The sequence below is a fragment of the Mus musculus genome, chromosome Y, assembly GCF_000001635.26.
Source record: "Mus musculus strain C57BL/6J chromosome Y, GRCm38.p6 C57BL/6J".
Taxonomy (NCBI): Eukaryota; Metazoa; Chordata; class Mammalia; order Rodentia; family Muridae; genus Mus; species Mus musculus.
In genome coordinates this window covers 32,116,605-32,127,082 of record NC_000087.7, presented here as the reverse complement: position 1 = coordinate 32,127,082, position 10,478 = coordinate 32,116,605, and the positions used below count along the sequence as shown (strand labels likewise).

Sequence of the window (10,478 nt, the reverse complement as noted above, 5' to 3'; positions counted from 1 at the left end):
TGCTGCCTCAAAGAGTCTGGCAATATTTATGATAAGAAGCACAGCTTAAAGATAACCAAGAGAAAGGTTGGAACGTGAAAAATAACCACCATGGATGTTGTCAAGTCAGAAACCGAAGACTTTCTCAGAACGAAAATAAAAACAAAAATGAAACAAAACAAAACACAAACCAAACAAATAAATAAAAATCCAACAACCAAACAATAAAAACAATGCAAGGGTGAAATTCTTTGGCAGAATATTACTCAGATCATCAGGCCTTTCAGTTGGGATTTCATTTATTATTTCTAGGAGGCCATATGAAAAGGTAAAGTCGAGATGCTGAACGTTTATGAGTGTAACTAGGGAAGGAACCAGCCTGATGTTCTATGATGTAAGCTGAACTAGGGTGATGTCACAGAGCACTGGCTGAAGGTTGTGCATCTATTCCACTTGGAGGCTCTAGAATCCATTGAAGGTGAGTTCACTATCTTCACAGTGGTGTGTCAAAGCAAGGTCATTTTTTTTCCCACAGGCTTTTGGTGCCTGGTCTGTATCAGGAGATAGAATCTGAATCAGGAGATAGATAAAATCTAGGATATTTTTCTATGGGTAAGTACATTTATGAAGTAGTTTGGAACCTCATAGCTACAGAAAGCTAAAAATTTTCTCTCTTACAGTGAGTTGCTGTACATTCTACTTTCCCCATGTTTATTAGCAAGGGAAATGATTGGTCTAGGTTAGTTTATGTCCTGAATTTATTATCCTTGCTAACAATATCTAGATCACAATTCCACTAAAATGCCAAAGCTCCTCTTTGTCCATGTGTACGTTAGAAAATATTAGTGCTAAATGGCTGATATTGCCTCAACTTGTTGAGATGTTCTTGAGTTCAGTGATGCAATGGCTTCATCAAATAATTCCGAAGCTGGGTCAGGAGAAACAATAAAGAAGGACAGTGGTGTGCTGTGTCCCTGGGAAGATATTTGTGAATACAAGGACTTAGCTCAGAGCTTACAAGTACAAGAGAGTCATGGTGACCCCTCTGGCCCTTTTTTTTTCTCTTCTTCTTGATCATTGGGGGTAATAGTCATAGCACAACCTAAATTGACATAGAAATTCAAGGAGAGGATACTCATCAGAGGCAAATTAACTCAGGGCTGAAGAAATAAATGTTGATCTGAGTATGTTATTCTGAGCTCTAGAGAATTACTTGTTAATTACACTATTTTTATTGCCTTGTTTCCCTTGTTTCTTTGTTTCTTTGTTTGTTTGTTTGCTTGCTTGGTTAATTTTATTTGAGTTTCTGTATGTTTAGATTTGGCTGTCAGGAAACTCACTGTGTAGACCAGACTAGCCTTTATCTCACTAAGGTCTGCCTCACTCTGCCTCTTGAGTACTATGATTAAAGTTATGGGTCACCACCACTTCCTATTAACTTCTCCATTTGATTGTTTGTTTTATTATTTTTTTGTTTGTATTTCTGTTTTGTTTGTTTTTCGTTTGATTTTCGTTTGTTTTCTTTTACTTGTTGTTGTTGTTGTTGTTGTTGTTGAGACAGGGTTCCTCTCTATAGCACTGGCTGCCCTGGAACTCACTTTGTAGACCAGTCTGGTCTCTAATTTAGAAATCTGCCTGTCCTTGACTTCTGAGTTCTGGGATTAAATGTGTGTACCACCATGGCTGACTTATTAACTTCTTATTTTTATAAAATTAATTTTAGGAGCTCAAAACTGTTTAGCATAGTCTTCTTCACCTTCTCAGAAGTTCTCTTAGAGAAGAGTCTTGGTCCAGCATTCACTCCCAACCCATATCCATTGACCATCAGGAATTCATATATATGACAGAGGCAACAGCATTGTGTCTGGTTTAAACAGGCAAGATCTTCAGTCCCAGGCAATGGGCAAGTATGATATTTGAAGAGAATGGAAGCCACAAGACAGTGTGATCTAGCACAACAGGTCTACAGCCAGGTAGAAGACAACACCTCTGAAGAGTCTGAGCATGATATCACTCAAGAAGAAGAGTAGGAGGAAGCCTTCTTCCCAGGCCCTGGGGAATATTGTTGGCTGCAGAATTTCTCACGGGTGGAAGGAAGGTAATGAGCCTGTCACCCATTGGAAGGCCATCATTCTAGGGCAACTGCCAACAAACCCTTCTCTTTATTTGGTGAAGTACGACGGAATTGACAGTGTCTACGGACAGGAGCTCCACAGCGATGAGAGGATTTTAAATATTAAGGTCTTGCCTCACAAAGTAGTTTTTCCTCAGGTGAGGGATGTCCACCTCGCCAGAGCCCTGGTTGGCAGAAAGGTACAACACAAATTTGAGGGGAAAGATGGCTCTGAGGACAACTGGAGTGGGATGGTGCTAGCCCAGGTGCCATTCTTACAGGACTATTTTTACATTTCCTACAAGAATGATCCGGTCCTCTACGTTTATCAGCTCCTGGATGACTACAAGGAAGGTAACCTCCACATCATTCCAGAGACCCCTCTGGCTGAGGCGAGATCAGGTGATGAAAATGACTTCTTAATAGGTACCTGGGTGCAGTACACCAGAGATGATGGATCCAAAAAGTTCGGAAAGGTTGTTTACAAAGATCTAGCCAATCCTACCGTGTACTTTATCAAATTTCTTGGTGACCTACATATCTATGTCTATACTCTGGTGTCAAATATCACTTAAATTGAAAAAAATCACAAAGTACAGAAATGTAAACTTATAGGATTGAAAAAAAAATGTTTGTTTTCCTGTGTTGGGTACCTATGGGTCTTTGACAACCTCAGTATCTTTGTCAATAAAATTTGTTTTGTTCTAAAAATTAGTACGTGTGACATGACATGCTTTTAGTGAACACTTTGTTGGAAGAGATGGACTATGGTGGAAAGAACATCAAAGGAAGATGAAAGTTGCAACTCAGGCTGTGAACAGTGCATACATCTAATATCACACAGGCTAAAATGGACAGGACTTAGCTTCTGTGGTCTGCATAGTGAGCAAGGAATTGGAGATATGACTTAGAGGAGCAGGGATGGCAGCAAAAGATGGATTTTTAGGAAGAAGGGGAGAAAGACAGGACATAGATAGAATCTCTGGTATGAAGTCTGAGGGAGAAACAACAAGTTGGGGAAAGAGTGATAGGAAAAAGGAATGTGGACTTGTTACACAAAGTGCAACCCAGAAAACTGATCCAAAGAGACTCAGAAATCAGACAAAATAAGGTTTCATTTGAATAATGAAACCAAATGAAACTTGTCTCTCATTTAAGATTTATTATCTTTATTTATATGGGTGGGAATAGGGCATGAGCTTGAGAGTATAGGTGACCACAGAGACATGAGTTGTCAGATCCCATGGAGCTGGCATTAAAGCTGATTGTTAACCATTGGATATGAATTCAAGAAAACAAATCCTGTTTTTTTGCGATACAAAAATGCTCTTGACAACATGGTCATCTCTCTATTCTCATTAAGATATCTTTTTAAAGAGTCTTGCCCAACACCCGCAAGGGTCCACACGGGACTCCCCACGGGACCCTAAGACCTCTGGTGAGTGGATCACAGTGACTGCCCCAATCCAATCGCGCGGAACTTGAGACTGCGGTACATAGGGAAGCAGGCTACCCGGGCCTGATCTGGGGCACAAGTCCCTTCCGCTCAACTCGTGACTCGAGCCCCGGGCTACCTTGACAGCAGAGTCTTGCCCAACACCCGCAAGGGTCCACACAGGACTCCCCACGGGACCCTAAGACCTCTGGTGAGTGGATCACAGTGCCTGCCCCAATCCAATCGCACAAGAACTTGAGACTGCGGTACATAGGGAAGCAGGCTACCCGGGCCTGATCTGGGGCACAAGTCCCTTCCGCTCGACTCGAGACTCGAGCCCCGGGCTACCTTGACAGCAGAGTCTTGCCCAACACCCGCAAGGGTCCACACGGGACTCCCCACGGGACCCTAAGACCTCTGGTGAGTGGATCACAGTGCCTGCCCCAATCCAATCGCACAAGAACTTGAGACTGCGGTACATAGGGAAGCAGGCTACCCGGGCCTGATCTGGGGCACAAGTCCCTTCCGCTCGACTCGAGACTCGAGCCCCGGGCTACCTTGCCAGCAGAGTCTTGCCCAACACCCGCAAGGGTCCACACAGGACTCCCCACGGGACCCTAAGACCTCTGGTGAGTGGATCACAGTGCCTGGCCCAATCCAATCGCGCGGAACTTGAGACTGCGGTACATAGGGAAGCAGGCTACCCGGGCCTGATCTGGGGCACAAGTCCCTTCCACTCCACTCGAGCCCCGGCTACCTTGCCAGCTGAGTCGCCTGACACCCGCAAGGGCCCACACAGGATTCCACACGTGATCCTAAGACCTCTAGTGAGTGGAACACAACTTCTGCCAGGAGTCTGGTTCGAACACCAGATATCTGGGTACCTGCCTTGCAAGAAGAGAGCTTGCCTGCAGAGAATACTCTGCCCACTGAAACTAAGGAGAGTGCTACCCTCCAGGTCTGCTCATAGAGGCTAACAGAGTCACCTGAAGAACAAGCTCTTAACAGTGACAACTAAAACAGCTAGCTTCAGAGATTACCAGATGGCGAAAGGCAAACGTAAGAATCCTACTAACAGAAATCAAGACCACTCACCATCATCAGAACGCAGCACTCCCACCCCACCTAGTCCTGGGCACCGCAACACAACCGAAAATCTAGACCCAGATTTAAAAACATTTCTCATGATGATGATAGAGGACATCAAGAAGGACTTTCATAAGTCACTTAAAGATTTACAGGAGAGCACTGCTAAAGAGTTACAGGCTCTTAAAGAAAAGCAGGAAAACACAACCAAACAGGTGATGGAAATGAACAAAACCATACTAGAACTAAAAGGGGAAGTAGACACAATAAAGAAAACCCAAAGCGAGGCAACGCTGGAGATAGAAACCCTAGGAAAGAGATCTGGAACCATAGATGCGAGCATCAGCAACAGAATACAAGAAATGGAAGAGAGAATCTCAGGTGCAGAAGATTCCATAGAGAACATCGACACAACAGTCAAAGAAAATACAAAATGCAAAAGGATCCTAACTCAAAACATCCAGGTAATCCAGGACACAATGAGAAGACCAAACCTACGGATAATAGGAATTGATGAGAATGAAGATTTTCAACTTAAAGGGCCAGCTAATATCTTCAACAAAATAATAGAAGAAAACTTCCCAAACATAAAAAAAGAGATGCCCATGATCATACAAGAAGCATACAGAACTCCAAATAGACTGGACCAGAAAAGAAATTCCTCCCGACACATAATAATCAGAACAACAAATGCACTAAATAAAGATAGAATATTAAAAGCAGTAAGGGAGAAAGGTCAAGTAACGTATAAAGGAAGGCCTATCAGAATTACACCAGACTTTTCACCAGAGACTATGAAAGCCAGAAGAGCCTGGACAGATGTTATACAGACACTAAGAGAACACAAATGCCAGCCCAGGCTACTATACCCGGCCAAACTCTCAATTACCATAGATGGAGAAACCAAAGTATTCCACGACAAAACCAAGTTCACACAATATCTTTCCACGAATCCAGCCCTTCAAAGGATAATAACAGAAAAGAAGCAATACAAGGACGGAAATCACGCCCTAGAACAACCAAGAAAGTAATCATTCAACAAACCAAAAAGAAGACAGCCACAAGAACAGAATGCCAACTCTAACAACAAAAATAAAAGGGAGCAACAATTACTTTTCCTTAATATCTCTTAATATCAATGGACTCAATTCCCCAATAAAAAGACATAGACTAACAGACTGGCTACACAAACAGGACCCAACATTCTGCTGCTTACAGGAAACCCATCTCAGGGAAAAAGACAGACACTACCTCAGAGTGAAAGGCTGGAAAACAATTTTCCAAGCAAATGGACTGAAGAAACAAGCTGGAGTAGCCATTTTAATATCGGATAAAATCGACTTCCAACCCAAAGTTATCAAAAAAGACAAGGAGGGACACTTCATACTTATCAAAGGTAAAATCCTCCAAGAGGAACTCTCAATTCTGAATATCTACGCACCAAATGCAAGGGCAGCCACATTCATTAGAGACACTTTAGTAAAGCTCAAAGCATACATTGCACCTCACACAATAATAGTGGGAGACTTCAACACACCACTTTCTTCAAAGGACAGATCGTGGAAACAGAAACTAAACAGGGACACAGTGAAACTAACAGAAGTTATGAAACAAATGGACCTGACAGATATCTACAGAACATTTTATCCTAAAACAAAAGGATATACCTTCTTCTCAGCACCTCACGGGACCTTCTCCAAAATTGACCATATAATTGGTCACAAAACAGGCCTCAATAGATACAAAAATATTGAAATTGTCCCATGTATCCTATCAGACCACCATGGCCTAAGACTGATCTTCAATAACAACATAAATAATGGAAAGCCAACATTCACGTGGAAACTGAATAACACTCTTCTCAATGATACCTTGGTCAAGGAAGGAATAAAGAAAGAAATTAAAGACTTTTTAGAGTTTAATGAAAATGAAGCCACAACGTACCCAAACCTATGGGACACAATGAAAGCATTTCTAAGAGGGAAACTCATAGCGCTGAGTGCCTCCAAGAAGAAACGGGAGACAGCACATACTAGCAGCTTGACAACACATCTAAAAGCCCTAGAAAAAAAGGAAGCAAATTCACCCAAGAGGAGTAGACGGCAGGAAATAATCAAACTCAGGGGTGAAATCAACCAAGTGGAAACAAGAAGAACTATTCAAAGAATTAACCAAACGAGGAGTTGGTTCTTTGAGAAAATCAACAAGATAGATAAACCCTTAGCTAGACTCACTAAAGGGCACAGGGACAAAATCCTAATTAACAAAATCAGAAATGAAAAGGGAGACATAACAACAGATCCTGAAGAAATCCAAAACACCATCAGATCCTTCTACAAAAGGCTATACTCAACAAAACTGGAAAACCTGGACGAAATGGACAAATTTCTGGACAGATACCAGGTACCAAAGTTGAATCAGGATCAAGTTGACCATCTAAACAGTCCCATATCACCTAAAGAAATAGAAGCAGTTATTAATAGTCTCCCAACCAAAAAAAGCCCAGGACCAGATGGGTTTAGTGCAGAGTTCTATCAGACCTTCAAAGAAGATCTAATTCCAATTCTGCACAAACTATTTCACAAAATAGAAGTAGAAGGTACTCTACCCAACTCATTTTATGAAGCCACTATTACTCTGATACCTAAACCACAGAAAGATCCAACAAAGATAGAGAACTTCAGACCAATTTCTCTTATGAATATCGATGCAAAAATCCTCAATAAAATTCTCGCTAACCGAATCCAAGAACACATTAAAGCAATCATCCATCCTGACCAAGTAGGTTTTATTCCAGGGATGCAGGGATGGTTTAATATACGAAAATCCATCAATGTAATCCATTATATAAACAAACTCAAAGACAAAAACCACATGATCATCTCGTTAGATGCAGAAAAAGCATTTGACAAGATCCAACACCCATTCATGATAAAAGTTTTGGAAAGATCAGGAATTCAAGGCCCATACCTAAACATGATAAAAGCAATCTACAGCAAACCAGTAGCCAACATCAAAGTAAATGGAGAGAAGCTGGAAGCAATCCCACTAAAATCAGGGACTAGACAAGGCTGCCCACTTTCTCCCTACCTTTTCAACATAGTACTTGAAGTATCAGCCAGAGCAATTCGACAACAAAAGGAGATAAAGGGGATACAAATTGGAAAAGAGGAAGTCAAAATATCACTTTTTGCAGATGATATGATAGTATATATAAGTGACCCTAAAAATTCTACCAGAGAACTCCTAAACCTGATAAACAGCTTCGGTGAAGTAGCTGGATATAAAATAAACTCAAACAAGTCAATGGCCTTTCTCTATACAAAGAATAAACAGGCTGAGAAAGAAATTAGGGAAACAACACCCTTCTCAATAGTCACAAATAATATAAAATATCTTGGCGTGACTCTAACTAAGGAAGTGAAAGATCTGTATGATAAAAACTTCAAATCTCTGAAGAAAGAAATTAAGGAAGATCTCAGAAGATGGAAAGATCTCCCATGCTCATGGATTGGCAGGATCAACATTGTAAAAATGGCTATCTTGCCAAAAGCAATCTACAGATTCAATGCAATCCCCATCAAAATTCCAACTCAATTCTTCAACGAATTGGAAGGAGCAATTTGCAAATTTTTCTGGAATAACAAAAAACCTAGGATAGCAAAAAGTCTTCTCAAGGATAAAAGAACTTCTGGCGGAATCACCATGCCAGACCTAAAGCTTTACTACAGAGCAATTGTGATAAAAACTGCATGGTACTGGTATAGAGACAGACAAGTAGACCAATGGAATAGAATTGAAGACCCAGAAATGAACCCACACACCTATGGTCACTTGATCTTCGACAAGGGAGCTAAAACCATCCAGTGGAAGAAAGACAGCATTTTCAACAATTGGTGCTGGCACAACTGGTTGTTATCGTGTAGAAGAATGCGAATCGATCCATACTTATCTCCTTGTACTAAGGTCAAATCTAAGTGGATCAAGGAACTTCACATAAAACCAGAGACACTGAAACTTATAGAGGAGAAAGTGGGGAAAAGCCTTGAAGATATGGGCACAGGGGAAAAATTCCTGAACAGAACAGCAATGGCTTGTGCTGTAAGATCGAGAATCGACAAATGGGACCTAATGAAACTCCAAAGTTTCTGCAAGGCAAAAGACACCGTCAATAAGACAAAAAGACCACCAACAGATTGGGAAAGGATCTTTACCTATCCTAAATCAGATAGGGGACTAATATCCAACATATATAAAGAACTCAAGAAGGTGGACTTCAGAAAATCAAATAACCCCATTAAAAAATGGGGCTCAGAACTGAACAAAGAATTCTCACCTGAGGAATACCGAATGACAGAGAAGCACTTGAAAAAATGTTCAACATCCTTAATCATCAGGGAAATGCAAATCAAAACAACCCTGAGATTCCACCTCACACCAGTCAGAATGGCTAAGATCAAAAATTCAGGTGACAGCAGATGCTGGCGAGGATGTGGAGAAAGAGGAACACTCCTCCATTGTTGGTGGGAGTGCAGGCTTGTACAACCACTCTGGAAATCAGTCTGGCGGTTCCTCAGAAAACTGGACATAGTACTACCGGAGGATCCAGCAATACCTCTCCTGGGCATATATCCAGAAGATGCCCCAACAGGTAAGAAGGACACATGCTCCACTATGTTCATAGCAGCCTTATTTATAATAGCCAGAAGCTGGAAAGAACCTAGATGCCCCTCAACAGAGGAATGGATACAGAAAATGTGGTACATCTACACAATGGAGTACTACTCAGCTATTAAAAAGAATGAATTTATGAAATTCCTAGCCAAATGGATGGACCTGGAAGGCATCATCCTGAGTGAGGTAACACATTCACAAAGAAACTCACACAATATGTATTCACTGATAAGTGGATATTAGCCCCAAACCTAGGATACCCAAGATATAAGATATAATTTGCTAAACACATGAAACTCAAGGAGAATGAAGACTGAAGTGTGGACACTATGCCCCTCCTTAGATTTGGGAACAAAACACCCATGGAAGGAGTTACAGAGACGGAGTTTGGAGCTGAGATGAAAGGATGGACCATGTAGAGACTGCCATAGCCAGGGATCCACCCCATAATCAGCATCCAAACGCTGACACCATTGCATACACTAGCAAGATTTTATTGAAAGGACGCAGATGTAGCTGTCTCTTGTGAGACTATGCCGGGGCCCAGCAAACACAGAAGTGGATGCTCACAGTCAGCTAATGGATGGATCATAGGGCTCCCAATGGAGGAGCTAGAGAAAGTAGCCAAGGAGCTAAAGGGATCTGCAACCCTATAGGTGGAACAACATTATGAGCTAACCAGTACCCCGGAGCTCTTGACTCTAGCTGCATATATATCAAAAGATGGCCTAGTCGGCCATCACTGGAAAGAGAGGCCCATTGGACTTGCAAACTTTATATGCCCCAGTACAGGGGAATACCAGGGCCAAAAAGGGGGAGTGGGTGGGCAGGGGAGTGTGGGTGGGTGGATATGGGGGACTTTTGGTATAGCATTGGAAATGTAAATGAGTTAAATACCTAATAAAAAATGGAAAAAAAAAAGAAAAAAAAAGATATCTTTTTAAGAAATCCAATATTAACATGCAGAAAAGAGACCAGGAAGAAGTTAAGAAAGATTAAATTGATGGTTACCTTTAAATACAATAAAGGACACAAAAAGGAGTAGAGGACACTGAGGAATAAATGAATTCTAAGATGAAGTTCTCAAAATGTGAAGCAGGAGACACAGGAAGAATAGAAATTTTCTGCAAATAGTTTAAATTGGGCATATCCACATTAGGTTCTTTGGTTTCTTAACAAATAGCCAGCCGA

At 41.4% G+C, this 10,478-nt stretch overlaps 1 protein-coding gene across 1 annotated transcript; it reads left to right on the top strand.

Annotated features, from left to right (window-relative positions):
• The first annotated feature begins 464 nt into the window (after positions 1-464).
• Gm21753 (predicted gene, 21753) lies at positions 465-2,803 on the top strand. Its single transcript, NM_001373916.1, has 2 exons — positions 465-591; positions 1,703-2,803. The coding sequence occupies exon 2, from the start codon at positions 1,984-1,986 to the stop codon at positions 2,665-2,667; it is 684 nt and encodes a 227-aa protein (NP_001360845.1). The 5' UTR covers positions 465-591; positions 1,703-1,983; the 3' UTR covers positions 2,668-2,803.
• Positions 2,804-10,478: the final 7,675 nt, after the last annotated feature.

What these genes read in the sequence shown, in the direction of transcription:
- Gm21753 (NM_001373916.1), top strand. Translation starts at nt 1,984, where the DNA reads ATGATATCACTCAAGAAGAAGAGTAGGAGGAAGCCTTCTTCCCAGGCC.